The sequence below is a fragment of the Rhinolophus sinicus genome, chromosome 2, assembly GCF_057876585.1.
Source record: "Rhinolophus sinicus isolate RSI-liver-muscle chromosome 2, RSI-T2T, whole genome shotgun sequence".
Lineage (NCBI taxonomy): Eukaryota > Metazoa > Chordata > Mammalia > Chiroptera > Rhinolophidae > Rhinolophus > Rhinolophus sinicus.
The window spans coordinates 147,488,359-147,513,935 of NC_142502.1; the positions used below are offsets into that span (position 1 = coordinate 147,488,359).

The window sequence follows — 25,577 nt, forward strand, 5'->3', positions numbered from 1 at the left end:
TACAATTGTTAAAAATTGTGGGGACGTAGGGAGTCCACTGGGTGTAAACTTACATGGTTTGGAAAATCTTACTCTGAAGGTTTTAATAAGCAGCGCTTCCTTCCCTTCCTGGGAGCAGGGATTTATAAAAAGTTTTATGTGGAACACTGTGAATTTATAATGAGGAATTATTGTGACCTGTAAAGATCTATTTATTCTATGAAAGGATATTATGTATCCTTTATTTATCCTATTACTTATTATATTATTATAACCTATTATTTATTTATCCTATTATTTATTATAGGTACCTTCAAATAGCAAGCTTTCTGGTGCTTTTATTATAGGCTTCATTTATTAAAAAATTAACAAAACCTTTTTGGGAATGCAACTGTTATAACAAGAAGAGCACATATCAATAGCACCCTATCTGCAAAGGTATTTCTGGATTTCTAAAGAAATTTATGTGCTAACAGAGAAACAGTTTCGCTGGAAGTAATTAAAGGCAAATAAGAACTCTGTATTTTTTTTTCCCATTGAAATAATGTATTTGGTCACTTACAACATGTTGGTTTTCTAAAAATTCAACAAGTCGTTGATTGTTTCAGTAATAAAAATGAAAAAGAAAAAACATAAGAAAAATTAAGTCTAATATAAGCAATGCTTAAGAGCACCATTGTTTTTGCCACTAGTTTCTTAAAAAGATGTCAGATATTGTCGAAATACATCTAACCATATTAATTAAACAGCAATACGAGTATATCAAAAGAGCCTGCTCTCAGTGTTTGCAGAGTAGGATATTAAAAAAACAAAAAAACTTACCTGATAACATCTTGAACAAGTAAGCCAGTTGACTGTTCCCCACAAGCGCCAATATACATCTCTCCAAGATTTTAATTCTTCAAAAAGACTATTCAAATACTCATGAACATCCCAAGTCTTATCTCTGGGGAAAAGATCTTCAATTGTTACACTATTTTACAAGCAAGCTATATAAACAATTGTTTACACGAATGTTTTTAAGTTTGTGGTTTATTTTCAGGAACATTCCCCAACTGATGGCTGTGGGATGGACTACACTGAACAGTAGATAAAATTTCATTTGGGAGTTTATTTTCTTTTTCTGGGATAACAGAAAAAGGTATGAAAGGTTTAATGTCAAATTATTTTGCTAAGCTAGATATAGGGTTATAAATTAAATATAGTTTGAGTAGGCTAACAGTTGGGATTTAGGCATATGTTGCTTAATGAAACTTTTATTCTAATTTTACATACTGTAAAATAAGTTGTTATTAATTATTGGTGCCTCTAAACATTTCATTAATGTATTAGTTCTTTATGTTTTCTGGTAGTTGAGTAATATAGTTATATACACTCAGGTATTGGTGGATAAACATTTTTAAGTTAAGTAATATAAACTTAAAAAATAGCAAAGGCTTAAAAACCGTATTTGCTATGGTCATATGTAACTCAAGTTCTTATTTTTTTCCAAGCTCTTCCCTTAATCTTTTCTAAGATTTGCTATTTTTGTCCTTAATTCAACAAATAACAAAATGCCATCATGTTATTACAAATTACACAGGCACATCTCTTTTAAGATATTTAAAGACAATTTAAAAAATGTCATCAACAGCTGACTTGTCGGAAAATACTTTGATTAGGACAACAGAAATAGATGTTGAAGTTCACATCCATTTTTTTTCACATAGTTACCACTGTCAGAAAATATATAGTATATAATAATTATTGCTGTCAGAATGGATATAACTTTCAAAACATAAATCAAGTCTCAAGACAAAAAAGTATAAAATACAATATAATACTTTATAATAACTAATGAAGAGTTAGTTATTACAATTACTAATGACGATTCCTTGATTATTGTACCGAGAGAAAAAAATGAAACATTTTAAAGTTGACTGTGTTATTCATAGTAGGGTCAAATGCATTTCTCTGTAGTTTTGTTTTAATGTTTAAAATATGAAATCTAACATTAATTGTAGGTTTCTTTCTTTAATAAAAGTGTTGTACATTTTTAATATTGTAAAAAGGACAAGCACAAATAAAATTAAAACCATCCATAATACTATCGCTCAAAAAGTAACACAATAGATAACATTTGAGTGAACATGGTTTCAGTTTTGTTTTATAACCTGTTTTTCCACTAAATTTACCTCTAACAACTTTCTAAGTATATATTCTTTTACATTATTCTCAAAAGTTGCACATTAAGAATTGATTAGATGTGTTTTATATAGATACACTATTGTATGGATATATTTAGTTCACTTAGTCATTTGGGTGTTTCCTTTTTTTTTAAATTTAAACAATATAGCAATAAATAGCCTTATTAAGTGCTTTCACAAATTCAACATTATCTCTTTGGAAAAATTCCTAACAGTAGGATATTGTCAAAACATGAATGTTTTCAAGTTTTTGCTTTCATGAGACATTATACCATTTTATAACACTCTACTTCCAACTCTGAAGGAGAACTGGTTTTGAACTTAAAGAGGAATAAAAAAAGACTATGTGGTAATAGAATACTGACAAAGTATGAAGAATAAATAGATTGTGGAAAATTCAATTTTGAAGACAATTTTCCTCATCACCAAAATTCATCTGAAAGTAAATTTGGTTCTCTTGTCAAATTCAACATAATATTTATTTAGATAGCTAAAATCTGTTAGTGAAAACAAAGCATTTTAATGGCACTGATCAGATACCTTTTAAGATAAATGTATAACAATTTTTACTATTTTTAAAGTTTAAAAACATAATGACATTTACCCAATTAATAAAATATAGCTTTTAAAATAACTTTGTTTTGAAAGTGGCATCTTCAACCAAAGTGGCATATTAAACCAAAGTTGGATAACATGACAAAAGATATTACCTTATTCCTTAGAGAAATAGTTATGCTTTTATAAATATGCTAGGAATTCACATTTTAAAAGCTATATTTTATTTTCACTATACCTTAAGTGAATGTAGACAATATTTCCATGTCGATCCACATTGATTTTTCCAGGAATACATGGAATTCTTCTGTCCGTGTCTTTTGTTAAAAGCTTCTTACACAAACAGCATCTATAACTCAAAAAAAGGTACAAAAAAATAAGAAAACTTAAATGTAGTAAAATTAAAGAATTTAGCTGCATTGTATAGCATAGCAAAGAACAACACATCACCATACCTGTATAAGGTCGCTGCATTATTCCGAGAATCTGGATTCAAGTACTCAGGATCAAATAATCTCTCAATCTTCTTACAAAAAAGTTTACTATTAACAACAAATGACCAACAAATTAATTTTCTATATCTACTTCACTAAATAGTGATGGAAACAAACTTAATAGTGATGAAATACTTAGTAGTGATTAAAAAACAAACACTGACCTGTCTTCACAAGTAGAAAATAAGATTAATAAATCCTTAAAGAGCCTCTCTTTGGGAATTTTAATAGTTTTAGTGTTCTAAGTAAATAAACCTCCTAATGAGAACTGCTTGGTCAAGAATCTATTTTCACAAGCAAATTAAGTCTGATGAATATCTACCTCTATTTTAGTCCTTTGTTCCTGGAATATTCAAGATTGAAGATTTTGGAAATTTAACAATCCTGGGTCTACCAAAAACTCAGTATGTGATCTTTGACAACTTAATCTCTCTGAACTTTGTTTTCTCATCTATAAAATGGGGTTAATAATTGCAAACTCATAAGTTTTTAGGAGGGTTAAATGAGATAGTGTTTTTAAAGAGTGTCAGACACCGCATTAAGCATTCAATAAATATTAATACTTTATTATTATGCATAATATGACTGAACTTTAAGTCTTCTAATTAATTAATTCTAATTAAACTAATTGTCATTAATTCCAAGTATACACCATTTCCATTTTCCCTCATGTAACATGTGCTACTAAAGGGCAGATCCAGATTTAGTGTCCTGATCCCATTTTCAAGTATGTAGCTCTTGAATAATTCCCCTTTGTCTCATTCCCCTGAAGGACCAAACTCTTGGATAATCCCCTACACTATCTATTTCTCCTACTCAAATGAATCATCTGGTCAGCAAATAAACATAATCTAATATTCCCTTTTTCTTAAAAAAAAAAAAAATCCTTTCTTGAGCTTATCTACCCTTAATAACTACTGCTAAATATTTCAGCAATCGTTCAGAGCAAAACATCTGAAAAAAAGTTATCTAAATCCAACTGGTCACATTTTTGTCCTCATCTTACTCTACATAGTAGCAGCATTCCATACATTTGATCACTTCCTCCTGTTTGAAACCCTTTCCTTCAACCCACTAGCTCCTCCTTCTCAGGCTCTTCTCAGGCTCTTCACCCCTCTGTTGAACTTCTAAATTTTGGATAGTCTTTATCATTACTCTCTTGCTAACAATTAGAAAATGAAATAAATACAAACAGCATTTACAACAGCACTAAAAAAATTAAATACCTAGGGATAAATTAAATTAAAAAAAAAAAGGAAAAAATATCTCTCCACTGAAAACATTGCTAAAATAAATGGAGGGTTATACCATGTTCATGGACTGAAAGACTCAGTACTAATAAGATGTCAAATCTTCACAAATTGATTAATTCTAGCAGGTGAGAGTGTGTGTGTGTGTGTGTGTATGAAAGAGAGAAAGAAAATAGGTAGGCTGATTATAAGATTTATATAGAAATGCAAAAAGACCTAAAATGACTAAGACAGCAATCTTGCAGAAAGGCAAAGCTGGAGAATTTAGGTTAATAGATACCAAAAAATAGTAGAAAGACAGTGTGCTACTGATACAAGTATAGACAAAGAAATCAACAGAACAAAATGGAGAATTCAGAAACAAAACTCACATATATATTCACCTGATTTAAAATAAAGGTAACACTGCAATAAAGTGGAGAAAGGATAGTCTTGCTAGGAAATCTCATCCAGTGCCATGGTTTCAAACCTCATCTACTCTTATATTTTAAGCCCTGAACTCTGACCCAATCTTCCAACTTGTATATCCATCTACCTGCCATCCTACCCGGATATCTAAAAGTATATTAAATATATCAATTTTAAGATTCAATCTCATTTCTTGATTCCCCTTACCCCAATCTTTCCATTTTCTGTGAATGATATACTACCATCCACAAAGTTGCTCAACCTTAAAATCTAGTCATTCCTCTAGAATACTCTCTTCTTACGTCATTCCATGTGAAAATCTGTCAAATCTTTCTAATAACCTACTCTGAATCCATCTACTTCTTTCCAGTTCCACTGCTTCCACTCTAGTCCAAATCTTTTTGTCTCTCAACAGACTACTGCATTAGCTTCCTAATAAGTCTCCTTACTTCTTAGATCCTTAGTCTACGAGTATTTTCCATATAGCAACCAAAATGATCTCTTAAAAACAAATCAGGTCGTGCCACTCCCCTGCTTCCATTCACACTTAGAATAAAGTGTACATTCTTTGCTAAGACCTAAATAGCCCGTAAGTGATATGACCATTGCTGACCTCATTTCATACCACTCTTCCCCTTTATACAAAAGCCTATCTTAATAATTTTTCACATAATTCACTACCACAATAAGCTCATATGTACATATACAAAATAACTAACTTAATTACTAATTTTTATCTTGAGCTATCAGCTCTGGATAAATTTTACTTCATTTAAAATAAAATGGAAATACATTTGTAAATATATTCTAAAAACAAAATATCTTACTAAAATGAAATAGAAATAATTTATTTCTTCTAAGAGAAACACTAGATTAAAAATTAAGAATTACCTCCTAAACTTATCTTTCTTGTCCTTTAAATCATCAACCTCATTGTGTGTGAACAGATCAGCTATACATGTAAGAAGATTTGCATTAATACAGTTCATGTTGCATGGGGTAGCTACTATGGCATCCATATTTTTGTGGCAATACTGAATACATTGTTCAACCTAAAAAAAAAACCACAGAGTAGAAATAAATGTTGAAAATAGTAGCATGAAGGATAATATCACATCAATACCTTTCAAAGACAAAAACACAGTAAAAGCCTTATCCATATATTGTTAGGAACTGGGTTTTGCCTATTTGGGTTAATCTACACTGTTCCAAAGTGCTCTAGCAGGTCAAATTTTGACAATCATATGTGCATAGCTAGAAAAATCATTTTCAACCTTCTTAAAATATTTCAAACAGTAATGCGATGAGCATCTTTCATGGTTCTGGCAGGTATAAATCTTAGTCCACAAACTCAAGTATACAGGATATGTGACTTCCTATAACTAAACTTAGGGGCAATTTTATGTCTCCATTTCTCTGAGTAGCAGAAACATAATTTCCGTCACTTCAGGTTTTCTCGGTTGTGTTGTACTTGCTCTCTGACCTTCTTTCTCTATCTCCAACTTGAGGCATATTTATTTATGTTTTGAGGTGGATTTGGGTTCTGAGGAAAACTAGCCTGGCTAATCATGTATTGTTCCAAATATTTTGCTTATGGCATAAAAATGATCATTTAGGGCTTAGATTTCAAAACTCAAAGGTTAAGGACTCTTAGTTTCTGCTTTTTTTCTGTAACCTTTCTCTGAAGCAATTAATACTAGCAACCGAATGGGGGAAGGACTAAGAAGTAGAAAGAACACAGGGAACTATCAAACTTCACATCCGTTAATATAGCAAAGGAGTAGTCTGTCCTGTGTAGTTTTACCAGGGGCTAAAAGTAAATATTTATTTAAAAACCACGAAAATATATAAAACATTTGAATGATAAAGAAATTCATTAAATAAAAAGAAAAAGAAGAAAAACAAGTCTATTGATTGATACGTATATGTATATATCATGCTTTTATGTTTCATCAACTACTTTTAAACAATAGACATGAGCACCTCATTTACACATACAAAATTACATTGTTTAATAGTTGGGTATTTATTCATCTTAATTCGTTGAACTATAAATGAAAGACACAGATAAGCCAAGAAATTATTTAACTAGCAAAACAAATATATTCCAATTAATTTTCATTTAATTTGGTTTTAGAGCAAATTCCCTTTTAGGGTAAAGCTAATTCTGTTTAGTTTCCTCTAACACAACAGAGAGCTACTTCTTCAGGATAAATTGCTTGCTTTATAGGCATCAAATACAAATGATACATGGTAGCCTTAATAACCTTCCTCAACAGAACAAACCACCTCCAAATATGAGCAATTCATTCTAACAGAATCACATGCTTGCCTTAAGAAGTACTTCAGAAAGATGCCTTAGAATTTTCTAGACACTTGAAGGAAAAATCAAGTTATATGTTAAATCAAGCATGGGTGAACATAAGAGCTTTTATTCATACTTACTAATGAATCCATTTTCAAAAACTCTGAAGAAATAAGAATTGAAATGACATTTCCTGGCTCTAAAAAAAAGAGCAAAAAATTAAATTCTCCTTTTGCTTTGTACCACAACCTCCTCAGAACAGGCTCCGTCTCATCTTAAAAAAGGATGTTACTTTAATAAGAACAATTTAATATAACCTACTATGGCTTATATATATGAAATAAAGAAAATACAATTTAAAACTTAGGGTATAGAGAAAACGCACAGTAAGTTTGCCCTGGAATTAGATTCATATCAAGTAAAAAGACTCCAGATAAAGATATGACAAATGCAAACTTCTCCTTAACTAAACCATGGAAAAAGATAATTAAAATTGAGGATATAATTAAAAAATAAGTGAGAAAAATTTTAAATGATTAATGAGAGCACTTGCTATTAGTGAAGTTATTTCAAAAGGAGTTCAATGCTTGTTAGAAATAAATACTTAATGAAAAAGATTCTGAAAGATAACATAAGATTTACCACTATAAAAATGCTAAATTTACTTCCTAAAGGCAGCCTTCAGATGCTTATTCAGGGAAAGTGGGACGCTAGCGCTAGCGGACACAATTGTTTTAGTAATGCTGTCATCTCCTCTGAGGTATAGTTAAGAAAAAAAAAGAAAAAGAAAAAACTGATTTTTACCATTATAGTACTAAAATAATTCTTCTAAATAAAGAACTATACAGAAGATGATTAAAATATGCAATCCCAATCTTTCCTTAAATAGAAATTCTAGATTAAAGGTTCTCAAACAGAAATGGTGACAGGAGGAAGGAACTGGTAAAAAAAGTTCCTCAGGAAACTGTAATATGACCCATCTAGTTAAGACCCAATGTCTGGATTATCAGAGATTCAATTAAATATTTTGGTAGTTTTGTTAGAATAAAGATTGCATTTATAAAGTTTACATTTCTAGTCACTGATTTAAAGTCAAAGGTTACTTTTTGCTCTACTTCTTTTACTTTTATTATACACATAAACATGCTGAATCAAACAACAAGTTTTTTTCTTTCTACATATTTTGATTTTTATTTCACACATACATATCACATCTGGGTGATTTGAAATCTCTGGACTCCGACTGGCTGAAATTTTTGACTTAGCACTCTTGTAATTTTTATTTAAGGACCACCAGAAACCTTTTCCATTAATTTGATCACTAAAGTGTAATAAATTATAAACTTCCTCAAAAACTTTCATACTGTCAGTATAGATTTATTTACTTGTAGGAGTTTAGAAATATTTTGGTACTTCTATAAATAGCAATTCTAGTACACAGAAAGACTTTATTAAATCACAAGTGTGATTTCCTATACAAGTCTATGCCCAATGAAAGATTACTTGGTAATCATTCTTCCTATCATCTACAATACTAGTTCTCAAACTTTTAAGATTTCAAAGACCTTTTTTCAATCTTAAAAACTGAGACTCCTAAAGAGCTATTTAAGAAAAAAAAAAAGCTATTTCACACACCCCCAGGGGGTGATATAAATATATTTTAAAAGATACCTATGCAGTCAGTCTCTAGTGAAGAACCAGCACTGAGGGCCCCCCATAAGAGCTTTTGTTTATATGGGTTATATCTGCCAGTATTTACCACATTAGAAATTAAAACAGAAAAAAATTTTAAAATTCATTAATTCATTTAAAAAGATCAGTAAGAAACTCATTACATTACTATATTTTTATGAAAAATAACTCTATTTTCCAAAATGAAAAAAAAAATTAGTGAGAAGAGTAACAGTGACATTTTTGCAAATTTCTTCAATGTCTAACTTATTAGAAGAGAGCTGGATTCTCATATCTGTTTCTACATTCAATTTGTGGGTAGTTTTCTTTGATGCTACATCAAAACTTGATAAATCATAGTTTCTTATAGGTTAGTTGCAATGGGATCTGAAATCATATTAATCAACTTTACCTATCTGCTATCTCAAAATCCACTTATTTATCTTGTGCTTTGAATGGATCTTTAACCCAGGCATGATGTGTGTTGTTTTTTTTTAACATAATACACTGGTCATTTGGAAAATATTGGTTCACTGAGTTATATAGATCTTCCAAATGTTGAAACATTTCATTGTACAATATATATTTAAAAAAATAATTCACATTTGTTAATATGACCACGGCCTCATCGGAAAAGTCTTTAAATATTGAGCTGTCAAGCACATGAAAGCAGACATAAATTTTCCAAAACTCTAATTCTCACTTGAAAGCTTGAATTTTAGCATTGGCAACAAATACTTTCAGTTGTTTCCCTTTAATTGACAAGCTCACGTAATTCATTTTTAAGAAAATATGTGTCATATGTCTAAGTCTGAATAACCATAACTTGTCTGTCAGTCATTCTTCCAAGTAAAAATGGCTTACTTTTTTTTTTTTTTTTAAACTTTTATTTCTCTTAAGTCTGTTTTTCCAGGACCCATCAGCTCCAAGTCTAGTAGTTGTTTCAATCTAGTTGTGGAGAGCACACCTTACACTGGCCCATGCAGGGATCGAACTGGATACCCTGGTGTTATGAGCATCGCGCTCTAACTAACTGACCACTCCAATTTTTTAAAAAGCTGCTATTAGGTTGGTGCCAAAGTAACTGAGGTTTCTGCTATTGTTTTAGACTGCAATTACTTTGGCACCAACCTAATAGTTTAGCTTGCAACTCAAACAACTGCACAAGCGCTCTTCCTTAAGACAACCATCATAATCGTACTTTGGTGTGCAGCAGAAGTGTACTTCTCATGTCATCTCATAGAATATTAAAAAGACGTATACTCAAGCATCAAGAGTAAATAGAATTAGTAATTTTTACTGCTGCATCAAGGACATTCTTAAGTGAAACTGGATTATTTTCTTTTTACTGTGAGCACATGGTGAAGAACACAGTGACCACTAGCCCCAGCCTGATGTGTGCTAAAAGCACCAGTAGTTTTACCCTCCTTTACTTCTTCACCACCTGAACAAATGTCAACACAGAGAGAAAGACAAATAACATCTTGGTACTATGATGTAAATTGTCTTGACCTGATGAATCCTCTAAAAATATCTCCAGGATTCCAGTGGTTCATGTACCGTACAATGAGAACTGATCTAGAAACCTGTCCAGTTGCCATTAATTCACTATAATTCACTAAAAAAGGATACGGTATCACTTTCCTAAAGGGTGGTTACTAATCTGAGCATAAATATTAATATTCAAACAATTTCCCACATTTTGTGTTTGACCTGAAACAACTACTAGGTGACACACAAATTTCACTATAAAATAAGCAATAGATTGTCTTTTACCTAAAGTGGGCATCTCACAATCTTTATTCTCCTTAGTGTTCCTTTTAACATATTTTATCAACCAGTTGAAAATGTGAACGTCACAATGAACTGAAATGTCCACCTCTTCCCAGCGCTGGGCATCCATTGATAAATATTCAGCAAAGTACTTCATTTCTGATATCAAAAGATCTCGTGGACAAATAAAATCTTCTTTCAAGTTTTTTGCTTCATCACACACATGGATCACCATGTTTGGCCTTTATAAAAAATGTTACACAGAAATGAAATTATTAGAGTTTTAGAAGAGGAGCCAAGAATATTGACATTTATTGGAAGTATGAGAACAAGATGTTTTTGAAGGTTTTGATCACAGATCATTTTTATAGGATTTACATTCGGAATTCTTCACAAGTATTTTGCTAATCCAATCTATTAATATATCTTAAATTATGACTAATTTTAGTTAAGCAATTAAGAAAATAAATAAAAATACTTTTATTATGAGACTCATAATTATTTTGAAATTATAAGTAAATTATAAAGTTTAAAAACATAATACCAATTCACAAGGAAAAATTAAATAATACATTCTAATTCTTGTGATGAACATAAAACAGCACTTTTACATGGCTATGGATATGAAAAGGAGATAAAGATTAAATACTAAAATTTTTTTTACTAGTAATGAATAGGAAAAACAGTTAAAATTATTCATTAAAGAATCAAAAAATTAGCATGGCTACTTAGTTATTTTTGACAGCAAGAAATCTTGTCTCTAGGCATTGATTAAATATAAATTAGTAAATGTAGTTAAAAGAATTCTTAAGACTACAATGTGCTTATTTATATATTTTTAAAATAATTTAAGAATAAGCTTAGATAACACTTCAGAAAGATTGCTTCAAAAATTATATACTCTTTGAATGTATTTTCCTTTGAAAATGCCATCACCTCCAAAAGAAACATCAGTGTGATCCACACCTGCCTTCATTTAGTTACAAAAGGAAGAGATTAAATAGGAAGAGATATGCTGTCCTACAATATGAATCTAATGTGTGTTTAATTGAACTTCATCAATTTCTAACACAAAAAAATTACATGTGAAATAAAATTGGGAAACCAAAACAAGGATTATTAATCAATGCTCTGTCAAAGGAATTTAATAACTCTTCACAAATTGTCCTTCCATAGAAACTTAAATAAAATATAAACAGGTAATGGCTGGTATAAAGAAGCATAAAGTTTCTGCGGCTTTTGAACCACAATATGAAATACTAGATAATTCCAGTAAAAAAATTATGTGATAAAATTTTTGTGCCACACAAACAAACCCATCATTTAAAAATCTATGTGAATAAACTAAAAATCACTGAACTATACACTTTAAAAAGGTAAATTTTTTATTGTGGTAAAATATACATAACGTAAAATTTGCCATGCTAGCCATTTTTAAATGTACAGTTCAGTGGCATTAATTTAATTTACATTGTTAGGAAATCATCACCATCATCTATCGCCAGAACTTTTTCAAAAGGGTAAATTTTATGGTATGTGAATTATACAGTAATAAAACTATTATAAAAACTATCAAAACTGAAAATACACAAAGGAACCATTAAAGACAATGAAAATGTTCTACATCTGCATTTCGGTGATGTTTACATGGTGAACCTATTTGTTAAAACTCATCAAAGTGAATACTTAAAATACATGCAGTGTATTGTATGTAAAATATACAAAGCAATACAAAACTCTCAAAACTTGCAATATACTGAACATATATTCTAATTTTTAAATGTTTCTATAATGAATAAGTATATTTAAATACATAGTTCTAAAATATATATCCAGTTGCTTTAAGTTGGAGATCTAATGGCAGAGAGTTTCCTTTGGGTTTTAAATTTTACTTTTCAAAGTTTTATGTAGATGTTATCTCTAATATTTAAAAAATGAAAATGAATTTTTAAAATGGAAAACTAATACAATTTATAAATAACACAAATAAGCCTTATGTTTAGCTATCAAGCAATTATTTATAGTTCAACATGTGAACTAACCTGATTTCAACTGTTTCAGCAACTGTGCAATGTGAAATTTCCTAAATGATGGTAACTGATGTATACAACACCAATCATATATTTTATAATTTAAAGTTGATATTTATATTAAGTCTTATCTAGCAAAGAACCAGCTTCCTACCCTTCAGATTCTTCAGTCTTTTCTCCACCATTACGAGTAGTACAATTTTCACTTTCTGAAGAACAATTCCTTGTGGAAGCTATACTATGTCTTCCTTAAATACAGAAACAAACACATACAAAAACAAAGGGGGGCAGGTTAGCATTTCTAGCTCAGAACGGGTTTTTACTTATTGAATAGTTACACTGTAAATGTATGGTTTCCAAGGCTAGTTAAAGATGGTATTTTGTCATGTGGAATTTCTGCTAATATTTCTAAAGATATATGGAAGAAAGAGTCCAAAAAAAGGACCACAAATTGCTAAAGTTATGCTGATGATTTAAAAAATACTGATACGGTGTGTATGGACAGGAGTCAAATGTTCAAAAGTCAACAATACAGGTTTCTCCTCCTGAAGTAAATTTTTACATCAATACTCTGCTGCTGCTGGAATTAAAATAATTCATTACACTCTGAGGGTTTCTAAAACCAGTTATTATCTCCAAAGTAACTGTGGGAAACATCTTCTCTACCTTGCCACTGTGTCATCTGAAGCTATTGTTGACTGCAATAAAGGATAGCTGTAAAAAAAATTAACACAAGAGACAAGCAGATTCCCTCAGTAAAAAAAAATTAATTAAAAGGTGTAGGTTAAATCCCTTTAAAATTTATGACATAATGAAGCTAACAGAATAGAGTAGTAAATTTTGATATAGTAAAGAGGTTTTTTTCTGGTAATAGTGTTTGACCTGTCTATTAACATTAAAAAACTTTTTTCAAATATAGACAAAAAAAGACAAATTTCTAAAATTCAGGAAGATACACATACTAACAGATTTTTCTACTAATGTTTATATTCGCCTTTAAAAAATGATTAGAATACATAATATTTTGCAGAATTATCATAATAACAAGCAGTGCATTTTGTTTAAAACTTTACCTGTTTTGGAAACTGCATCCTGACCAACTGAAGTCTCCTGAAATTCTCCCTGTATGTCAAGAAGCGAGGATTTGATATAAGTAGCTAAAGATTCAACAGGACTCTCTCCAGCCATTAGGGAACTATACTGGTTGTCAACAGGTGAGCTTCCACTGCTCTTCAGTTCATCAAACCTTTTTGCACACTGTAATGATATACAAGAAAGAAAATGCAGGTCTGGATTTTTTTTTAATTAAAAAATGAGAAGCTATTTTCTTGCCTACTATTTGAAGATACTTTTCTGTAATTATTTTTTGTAAGTGAACAGTAATCTATTGGGTAACATCTAGAAAATCAGCACACATTTCAATACACAAAGCCTCTAATTTTTTTCTTTTTTAAAATTCAGGGTAGAATTGTTTTTAATACACTTTAACTCAAAGGCATGTTGATGTTCTTGTAGAAAAATGAAGAATGCCTTTATCAACCATATTGCCCTGTGGTCTGCATCTATTATCATTTGAAAACTTTAATAATTTATTTAAAAACTTGGCTTATATTTTTACATTAACTGAGTTTCCACCAGGAATAAGAACAAATTCTGACCTTCAATGGATAGTAAACCAAAGAGTATCTGATTTGTGACACTAGATTTTCTTTATTAATATAATGAAGACTTTGTCCCTACTAACAGTGAGGTTCACCTTGCACAAAATACTGTAGTAATACTTCATGGCACATATTTGGGCATAGTTATCCTTGCACAATGTTTTCCCCTAACCTGTTAGTCAGTCATGAAATCAATTTAGAAGATCCAGATTAGCAACTGAAAGAAAATAAGTAGATTAGAAAATATCAAGAGTGCACTAAGCATAGTAAGACTTAGTATTCCTTCATGAAAATGTCCTTCCTATGTGTGTACTACATTACAACATAAAATGCTTTCCTTACTATGGATCTTGATCAAACAACACTGCTATAGCATCCATTTTTAAATCTCCATCAACAATGTGGATGGCAAACTCCATAGCAGACCAAGTAATCTGGGAGGTGCAAAAGGAGAAAAATATGTACCTCACATTTTGTTTAAACAAACAATTACATGATTATTCATATGCAAAAGAATGAGGCTGGACATCCTACCTCACACCATTATAAAAATTAGCTCAAATAGATCAATGACTAAATATAAAAGCTAACACTATAAGAATCTCAAAAAAAACCCAAAAACACAGGTATAAATCTTCATGACCCTGGATTAGGTGATAGTTTCTTAGATATGATACTACAAGCGCACACATACACACACACACACACACACACACACACACACAAACAAAAACAAAAAACAAAGAAAAATTAGATAAACTAGACTTTATCAAAATCTAAAACTTGGTGCCTCAAAGGACATCATCAAGGACATGAAAAGACAAACCACAAAACAGGAGAAAATATTTGCAAATTATGTATCCGACAAGGGAATTGTATGTAGAGTATATAAAGAACCCATCCTAGTCAATAATAAAAAGACAAGTAACCTAATTAAAAATGGGCAAAGAAGATTTATAAAGGGCCAATAAGCACATAAAAATATGCTCAACATCATTAGCCATCATTTCAGAAAAATTAAATCAAAATCATAATGAGTTACAAATTCACACCCACTAGGATGGCTATAATAAAAGAGACAGATAATAAAAGTGCTGGCAAGGATATGGAGAAATTGGAACCCTCATACACTGCTGGTGGAAAAGTAAAATGGTGTAGTCACTTTGTAAAAATTAGTTACATTATTTCAGCTAAGCTAAATACTTATCTAAAAAAATCTTAACTCATCCTTTCTCCACTTTCAAAATGCCAACAGGTAATTTTCAAAATAGATAAAAAAATTATAATCCAGAAGATTAAGTGAAAGAACATTCAAGAAACTTTTAAAAAATAACATGCTTTGTCCATCACATATTAAAACAATATTGAAAATAAGTCAATATGAAACTATCAATAGGATTAGATGAAGAGGTCAATGGATTAGAATAGTAAATCCAGAAATAGATCTGAAGGTGGAAGTTTAAATCTGTAATAAAGAATTAAATATTCAATAAATGTTGAGACAATTACCTAGTCACTAGGAACAAAGTTAATACTAAAATAAACTCCAGGTAGAGTCAAGATTTACATGTAAAAAATAAAAGTAATCAGGAAAATATATGTGACTATGTATTATACATAACTTTCAGGTGGAAGAATTTTATAAACATGACAAAAAAGGCAGACATCAGAGTAAAAGATTCATAGATTTTAACAAACTTTTAAACATTTGTTATACAAGTGACTATTACTAACAACTTAATAGGCTGACAATAAACAGAGAAATAAGCTAGATCAAGGGTTAATATACTTAACACATAAAAATATATTATTTTGTTATAACAGATATTTGTTATAACAGATATAACAATATGCTATATTGTTATAACAGTATAACAATAAAACTGTTATTACAGTACCAACATAACAACAAATGCACAAATAGAAAAAGGACATGACACAATAAAATACTATAAAACGTTCAACCTCTTCAGGATTTAAAGAAAGGTAAATTAAAACTGCAATGAGATAACATTTATTAATAATACATATAAATAAGAATTTTGAAAAAACATACACACATAAATACTTGATAAGTGTAAGGATCAAGCACTCAGCTATGCTATGCTGACTGGAGTATATCACGGATGACCCTTACATTGGGCAATATGTAACAAAAGCCTCATAAATGCACAAGACCTCTGATCAAGCAATTCTGCTTCTGAGATTATCCCCTAAGGAAAACAGAATAAGATATTTATTACAGTGGTATTTGTATTCATCAAAAGTTGAAAACAATAGCCTAAATATCCAACGAAAGGGTCTGGTTCAGTAAATCATGATACAGGTCAAATAAAAGAATAGTCTACTGCCATCCAATGTTACAGAAGTCTATTAACTGACACATAAAGATTCTTACAATATGCTAAGCAAAAAAAGCAAGCAGCCAAACAGTACATTTGTTACATGTCCACTTTAAGAATTCATATATATATAGAAAAGAATCTGGAAGGATACATATAAGTTGTGTATCTTACTTTAGGTAGGGTCAGATTTATAATTCTGATTTTTTGCTGTTTGTGTTCTTTAAGGACATGTTTTATTGGGTAATAAATTATTTAAAAATTAACACTACTTAAAAATAGTCTGATTCACCATTTAGCTGTATTTTGGTTAAAAAAATTTCCTCAATTGGGTGAATTTGAATATGCAGCAGATATTAGATATGATGGAATTAATGCTAATTTTCTTAGGTTTCATCATGATATTGTGGTTATGTAATACTGTTCTTATTTTAAGGAGATGTATGCTGCAGTCTAGGAGGTGAAGTGTTATGATGTCTGAAACTTACTTTTGAATATTACAGAAAAAATTACATAAAGAGATCAAGCAAATATCTAGAATTGCTGAATCTATATAAAAGATATAGGGGTGCTGTACTATTCTTTCAACTTTTCTATGCTTGAAAATACTCACAAAAAGTTGGAAAAATAGTTGATTTCAAGGTTTGCCCTGCTTTAAAGCCCAACATGTAAAAATCAAATGGTGAAAACATATAAATTAGGGAATGATAATATATAATAAAATATAAGTTCCCTCACCATTTCACAAAGATCTGTAACATAACTGAGGGCAAGTAATCTCTGTGGATACTGGTTTTCTCAATTGTAAAAGAAGAGGCTGGAACTTGATTCATTCACTGATTCCACAAGTATTTATTGAACGTATATGATGGGAAGAGGCGAAAATGTTTAAAACCTACCGGGGAAAATCACTAATGTCATTTCTACTTCTAGAAATCTGAGATGATTCACCCACTTCAGGATTCCTTTTAACAGCAAAAATTCTCAGGTCAATATTTCTCAAACTAGGTTTCATGGATGAATTACCAGAAATCGAAGAGTTCCCTAGAAGAATTTTTAGATTTTTAAGGTTTGATTCTGAGTATAATAACATTAATAAAATCATCTAGATCAGATGACAGGATATTTCAGTGCCTATTTGCTGGTCTGTTTACAATAAAGTTGTAATTTCCATACCAAGAAATATTTAAACTGTCCACAGCTAATTTTAAAAAAGGACAAAGGTAGGGAAGGGACTTGGTAGAGATGCAGTAGTGCCAAGGGAAGGCAAGTAATGTCATGGTGCCATGCAAGACTTCATAGTAAGGCTTCAATGTAAGGCTTCTCTTGAAAAGTGGAGAGAATGAAGGCTCTGAAAGGCACGTGGCAGTCCTGGCTGAATGCATAAAATTCTAGGCCACAATAGGGTGCACAATATTTGTGTTATAATCGGCAATTTCATTTCAGCAAAACACTATTACTTACCACATTAAGTAAGCATTATTCATTTGAATTGTGTTGGTTTTCGTTTTCATTTGTGTCTATGTGTAAACTAAGTTTATGGTGGTATCGGTGTGTTTATACCTAGTATTGTTAGTGCTCATTTAATTTGCATTATGATAAAAATAATGTAAGTCAACATTGGGAGTTTTTTTCTGTATATTACTCACAGCATTAGGGACTTTATAACATAAAATCCTATTTACAAAAATTTTACCTACCCATACTTTTACAGGAACACGTATATTGCTTAAATTAAAATATTGTTAGTAAATTTTCAGTTGTGTAAACATGTGGATAAGGTTGAATTTAAACATGCCAGGTAGGTTAATATATTATATAATTTATAGTTTATATCTAGTCAAATCATACCATATGAACATTCAGTATTTATAACTGCATGTAAATATGCAAAACTCAAATATGTTTTTCTCTTTTACTAGCCATTCCTTGAAATTGATTTCTTCTTCTGATTTTTCCAGGAGATATCTGTGGGACTATTATTTACCTCTTTGGGTGTTAGTCCAGGCACAAGCCTTGCCACAGTTTCCCAGTTGATGGTCTGATGGATTCCGATTAACGGATAAAGAAGCATGTCCAACACCATTTGGTTGTTATTATTCAGGAAATTGTTGTTTTCTGAATATCCACGACTCATCTTTTGGAACTAGAGACAGAGAAAACAAACAGATTTATTTACATCTGATATTCAAATGTTTTCAGAACAATATAAACCAGTTAAAATTCATTTCTAAGAATTATCTGGTACTATTTAAAGGAAAAAAATAACTGACCTAAAATAAACAGAATATACAAGCTCAAACTCTTTAAATATAATAGCATTTCAATATTATGGATTGGTGGCTGGATGGATAGAAGGATGGACTGATAGATAAATATGTGATTTAAAAAGTAAAATAAAATATTAATGGTAGAATATAAGAGGTAGGTATACAGGTGTGCACTATAAAATTCTTTTGACTTTGCTATATGTTCAAACTTTTTCATAATAAAACATTAGGGGGAAAAGTTGAATACAACACATCTTCCCTTAAAAAATCCTTAAGCGTGCCTTATTTATACTTTGATGAGCAATTCATGGATGGTAGAATTAAAGTGTAAAAAGAAAAACAAAAACAACTAATTAAAAAGAATTATAATTTCCTTATAGTCCTAAGCACTGTTTATTTTTCTGTGAGTGAATGTCCAACAAGGAAGGCTGAGCACATTTAATTTTTTACTGATGTAATCAACTGAAACTTAAAACCAAGTTCACCTGACATTTTAGGATGCATAATCACTGTTATTGTGCCATGTAATTATGAGTTATAAATGACAGGGAGATCAACTGTAATTACTATTATTTTTATATGTTTGAAATAACTTTTTTGGGGAAAGTTCTCTCCTTTGTCAAAAAGCAATGTGACAATTGGCCCGATAAGGTTTAATCCTTATACTCAAACACACACTCTGACACTTATGTATAAAAAGCCAAGATGTCTCCACACACATGCACATATCCACTCATCCCTGCAAGGAGAAGGCTTCCCTCCACCTTCACCTGGCTCTCCACCCATCTCTCCTCACATCACATCCTCTAATGCAATCCAGGAGCTCTTGAATAACATACCCAGTGACGAAGCTTGTCCAGAATCTTCAGACAATAGGACCACCAAGAAGAAAGGCTCTAATGACTTTCCAAATGAACATGGTTCAATAAACATTTAGTGAGTCCCAACTATGTGCCAAGCATCAGGGATACAAAAATAAATATGGCATGATTCCTGTCCTCAAGGAGTTTATGGTCGGATGAGGGACAATAGCGGACAAACAGATCATTTTAGTATCATTTGCTGAAAGCCAAAGCAGCGGGGAGCCATCGAGGGGAGGAGGAAGGACACATAATAGCTGTTACTTACAGAGTATTTACTAGGAGCATGGAACTGTGCTAAGTATTTTACATAAGTTGTTTCACCCTTATAAGATAGGTGCTCTCCCCAATTTTACAAGATGAAGAAACAGGTTAAGATAAGTTCAGTAATTTGTACAAGGCTACAGAGCTAATAAGAGGCAGAGCAAGGTAAAACTGACTCTCACATCCATGCTGTTTCCATTATCTGCAAAAGGTACAGTACAGGGGAGACAACAAGTTGGGAAAAATGGCTTAGGGTAGAGAAAGATAGAGTCTAACACATGTTGAAGTTAGTTATGACTCAAACAATTTTGAAAACTTCTGTTTATGAGCAGGGGAGGGTGAAGGTTGTGGTATCAAAGAGAAAAAGAAGATAACACCACTGAAACTTAAACAATTTTAAGAATTTATGTCAATTATACTTCAACAAAGCTAAAATAAAAAAAATAATTTTAAGAACCTTTTTATGTCACTGTATATGAGACATTTCTTATTTTACTCAAACGTTTACTGAGCCTCCACTATGTGCCAGGCATTGTATCTGAAGTCAGAATGTAAATTTACAGATGAAAATAATGACAAAGGTTTATGGCTCTTCATAGCTATGATTTAATTGATGATGAATTGTGGGTTGGGAATACAATTTCTAAATAGAAGCTGTTCCTATGGAAAATATTACCTACCTCCTTAGGACAAGTACAAAGCAAAGGTCCACTGACAGACCAGTATAGTGCAAAAAGCAGTATACACAGGAATCTGCAGCTCTGGTTTGAGTTTTAACTCCACACATGATAGTCATCTGAACTTTAGCAATAAAAATTAAGTGATGTGGGGGTGGTTGGATGGCTCAGTTGGTTAGAGCGCTGAGCTCTGAACAATAGGGTTGAGGGTTGGAATCTCACATGGGCCAGTGAGCTGCGCCCTCAAGGAGCTGTCGCTGAACTGCCGGAGGGGTGGCGGGATGGCTCAGCTGGTTACAGCATGAGCTCTCAGCAACAAGGTTGCCGGTTCAATTCCTGCATGGGATGGTGGGCTACGCCCCCTGCAACTGGATTGAAGGACAACGTAGTGGAGCTGATGGGCCCTGGAGAAACACACTGTTTCTCAATATTCCCCAATAAGATTAACAACACCAAAAAAAACCACCTAAAAAAAAAATTAAGTGTTGATAATACCTTTCTTTGACTGACATCGTAGAATCAAAATGATTATTTTGTGAAAGCACTCTGAAGACAGCAAAAGTGCCTCACAAATATGATGCAACATAAAATAACACTTTCTACCTCGTAGAATTGTGTTGATGATTACGTGAGATGTTTAAATGTTGGAATGGGGAGTTGGAATGTGAAAGCTCTCAGTAAGTGCTAACCATGATTAGTACCATGCAATTGTTTACATAAAACACTGGTATAGGACATCAGGTGGCAGACATCACAAAGTTATGTATCTACATGAACATTAAAAAGAAACAGGAAAACACTAAGCACTCTAAAATCACAGCTTCCTAGCAACCAGAGAGGTACCCTGTAGATAGGCCAGAATCCTGTTGTGGATAAGAGAATAGATTCTGGAGCCAGAATGCCCAAATTTTTGTCCTAGTTCTACCACCTAAGGTCTTGTCTGGTTCAGATGACTTATTTCTATGCCTCAATTTCCCCTCTATAGCACAAAGAATAGTAGCTAGCTCACATATTTTGAGGACATATGGACAGCACTACTTGACACAATGTAAGGATTACATAATGTCTGTAATAGTAACATTTACATTCCAGAGATCTTCAAATTAAATTAATAAAGATAAATGTGATCGATAAAAGACAACAGCTTTTCAATGAAGTATGCTCCAACAAAATGAATAAAACGTCAGATCTAGGTCCTTTTCCAGCTTTACCACTTTCAATTGTCTCAGCTATAAGAAGATAGTACCTACCTTTGGGATTACAATAAGGATTAAATAGTAATATAGGTATATAAAGCACCCAGCACACCACCTGGCATAAAAAAGGTACTCAACAAATAATTTAGTACCACTTATATTATTTTCTTCCTATTTTGGCCATCATTGGCATTAAAAATTTCCAAGAATTTGTTTAACAACTGTAAAATACTGCTTTGAGCCCAGTAGATAATAGATTTTACAGAATTTCATTATTCTCCACTTGTGTGCCTAACACATCATCACTTTTCATACCATACAATTTGAGATGTATGTTAGGGCATGGGATATTTTATTATCATTTGTTTGGTCTTCAGTCTAAAACAGAATCCAGGGCAAGAACCTGGGTGCTGTTCTTTTCATTTCCAAAAAAATTTACTTAAAATTTCTAAAATATTTATTGTGGCCTACAACGAGCCTGCACCATTAGCTAATCAAAAATACTGTCCAGATTTAATACTTAAAAACTTGTATATGTGTTTCAAATATGATACTCATTTATAATATATATGTTTGAGAATAATTTAAATCATCTAGATGTGAAAATTTTTTGTGTTGACATTTTCTTTATACAACTAAAGCATCCCAAGCAAGGGAAGACTATCCGGTATTAATTCCAGTTAAACGAATGATCAAGAAAGCATCCCTTAGAGTCTGAAGTATGAAAGGCGTAGCACTGATGGATAATCCTTACTAACACATAAATTCTCTCGGAATAGCTGTCACAGTGCACCCATTCTGGAGAAAAAGTGTAGACTTATCAAAAACTGTGACAATAAGTTTGAAGCTTAAATAACGCTACTACTAAGTCTACTCCCCATTCATGAGAAAACATTATTTTAAAAGTTAATGTTTAAGGTGAAACATGTTATTTACCAGAAATAAAAATTCTATTTGTTTAATACAGAACACTTTTGAAGACCAGACCTCATGTCCTCTCCCCCGTTCCTACAATCTTGGTTTATTTAAATTTATTAATAAGACCAATCTCAATTAATTAAGACCAAATAGAAGTCTACGACTGGCATCTGTTGTGTTTTGGGGTCCCCCCCCCTTTTTGAAATAGAAAAAGGCTCTTGGAGACAGAGACCTTTTTTCCTAGGCAGTGGTAAGATGGGAAGAGAAGGGAGCCGGTAGTGCAGGTCAAAGGCCTTTGGCATAACGGGGCGTAGGAGTTAACACTGAGTCATCCCGCACCAGCGACCAATGACCAGGCTTCCAGACTCCAAAAGAGAACGGAGCCAGGTGGCTTTCATCGTGAAGGAAAAAGTAAAATCATACCCAAAACCAGGATGAATAGACCAGAGCCCTGCAAACCTTCGGCCCAGAGGCTCACTGCGCGGGGCGTCCTCGGGGCACCTCAGACCTTCGCGTCCTCCTGCCCCGCTTCCATTCCCCTTTGGGGCAGAAATTCTCCCGCACGGAGCGGATGGGGAGCGAACAAAGGCGTCGGGCAGAGGGGCGAGGCTGGGGAAAACGGGCGGGGCAGACAGTGGGGCGCTGCCGGGCCGGCAGAAGCTGGGCTCCCTCAGCTGGTGCGCGGGCGGGACGGCTACGCGGATTTGGAGCAGGCAGGGCCGGCGGGCTGCAGGCTACACGTGGAGGTGTTCGCGGGCGTTTGGGCGAGCGGGACCCCAGCCGTCCCGCTGGGCGAGGAGGCCGCGGCGGGAATGCGCTGGGTGTTAGCGGGACCGTCCCTCGCCACACTCCCGCCCCCTAGCCCGAACCCAAGTCTTCTCGGCATCTCGCTCACCTCCAGGGCCGCGGCGGCCCTCGCTGCGCCTCCGTCACCTGCAGCGGCCGGCTCCGCCCGTGCTGGAGCACCGAGCTCCCACCAGCCGCCCGCAAACCCAACCGCGGCCCTCACATCAAGTCTTCACACGCCACCACTCCGCCTAGTAGGAGGCTGAGAAGAGCGCCAGCCCCAATGCCGCCCCGCCAATCACAGGCCAGTGCCCCAGCGGCAGAGCCAATGAGAGACGAGCTCCTGCCGGGCGGGAGGGAGCCGAACAGGCAGGCGGCTGCAGTAAGCGGCCGCCTTGCCTTTGCCTCTCCCTTGCCCCCTTTCGCATTCACTCCAAGGCTTGTCGCAGTGCAGCGTCCCCACCCTCCCAGCGTCCTGTCTCTTAGCAACCAGATCCTCCAAGCCTGATCATAGGTGACCAACTCTTGAGTCCGGAAGAAAGGGGAATATAGGACATAAAAGGACTCCGATAAGGAACGGATGAAATGGTTGGCAATGCAGGACACTTTGGTAAAGCTGCTTAGGTTAGGTAGAGTGGGAAAATCGTATGCTCTGAGGGACACCAAAAGTATCTTGGGTTAAATATTGTCTTTATCAGAAGGCATCTCTTGAAAAATGTAAATAGCTCTGGGTTACAAATTCAGGAAAACTGAATGAAAAATTCATAATAGGTTCAGCATGTGTGTGTTATTGTGAATATTACCACTGGGGACCTAGTAAAATGTATAAGGTTCAGTCTTGTAAGGTAAATGCTACACGTCAATATTTTCAATTTGCACTTGGAATGTGTCTATTCTAAGAACCAAAACGAAATGTTAGGATCAGAAAGGTCAGAAAAAGTAAAGCTCTATCCAAATGAATAATTACTATAATGAGATCTGATGAGTAAATGGCCAACTGTACAGAATCAGTTTTTTTCCAATTGTATCACAAGTGACTTTCTGCAAATCTTTTTTTTTTTTTTTAATTGGGGAAGGGGGACAGGACTTCATTGGGGAACAGCGTGTACTCCAGGACTTTTTTCCAAGTCAGTTGTTGTCCTTTCATTCTTAGTTGTGGAGGGCGCAGCTCAGCTCCAGGTCCAGTCGCCATTTCTAGTTTCAGGGGGCGCAGCCCACCATTCTTTGCAGGACTCCAAGGAATCGAACTCGCAACTTTGTGGTTGAGAGCCTGCGCTCCAACCAACTGAGCCATCCGGGAGGCAGCTCAGCCCAAGGTGCCGTGTTCAATCTTAGTTGCTGGGGCGCTGCCCACCATCCCTTGCGGGACTCGAGGAGTTGAACTGGCAACCTTGTGGTTGAGAGCCCACTGGCCCATGTGGGAATCGAACGGGCAGCCTTCGGAGTCAGGAGCACAGATCTCCAACCGCCTGAGCCACCTGGCCGGCCCCTTCTGCAAATCTTTAACTATTTTTGTCCCAGAAAGACATTAATGTTAGGCAAGTTGTACCACAAAGATATTAGTTAGGTAAATTCTTAGAGAGGCTACTTCCTCTCTACTTCCTCTTTCTTCTTTCATAGGCTAGAACCAAGTTGTGATGGTGGTGAGCCAGCACAAAGACCCCTCAGGGATTGCAGAGCAATATCACAGAACTTGGGCCCTGAATTATCCTGTGAAGCAAAGATACCTAACAGGTCCTAGACCCCCGTGTACGTCTGGACTATTACATGAGAGAAGTGTTTAGCTTGCTTTAGCTAGATATGTATTTTTGGGCCTATTTGTTACAGAAGCTTAGTGAAGTCCCTAAAAAGGAAAGGTGGTCCCTGAAAGTGGTATGCTACAATAACAACGATGTAAGATCTATATGGGATTGGCAGGTAGAAACATTGCAGACTGGAAGCATGGTGATGCT

General features: G+C 33.6%; 1 protein-coding gene across 3 annotated transcripts in view; it reads right to left on the reverse strand.

The window, feature by feature from the left end:
* The window catches only part of SANBR (SANT and BTB domain regulator of CSR), a 46,405-nt gene extending 22,512 nt beyond the window's left edge, over positions 1-23,893 (reverse strand). The window contains exons 1-10 of one of the 3 annotated variants that reach the window (XM_019717359.3): positions 23,735-23,893; positions 18,642-18,800; positions 13,725-13,908; positions 12,806-12,899; positions 10,625-10,863; positions 7,318-7,376; positions 5,764-5,924; positions 3,176-3,262; positions 2,959-3,069; positions 802-925 (exon numbers count right to left, since the gene is read on the reverse strand). In XM_019717359.3, the coding sequence (XP_019572918.1) occupies positions 802-925; positions 2,959-3,069; positions 3,176-3,262; positions 5,764-5,924; positions 7,318-7,376; positions 10,625-10,863; positions 12,806-12,899; positions 13,725-13,908; positions 18,642-18,791 (1,209 nt within the window). In that variant the 5' untranslated portion in view covers positions 18,792-18,800; positions 23,735-23,893. Of the gene's footprint in view, positions 1-801; positions 926-2,958; positions 3,070-3,175; positions 3,263-5,763; positions 5,925-7,317; positions 7,377-10,624; positions 10,864-12,805; positions 12,900-13,724; positions 13,909-18,641; positions 18,801-23,262; positions 23,399-23,734 lie in introns of those variants that run through there. The other 2 variants (XM_019717368.3, XM_074332023.2) reach the window with 2 other exon arrangements.
* Between the last annotated feature and the right edge of the window lie 1,684 nt (positions 23,894-25,577).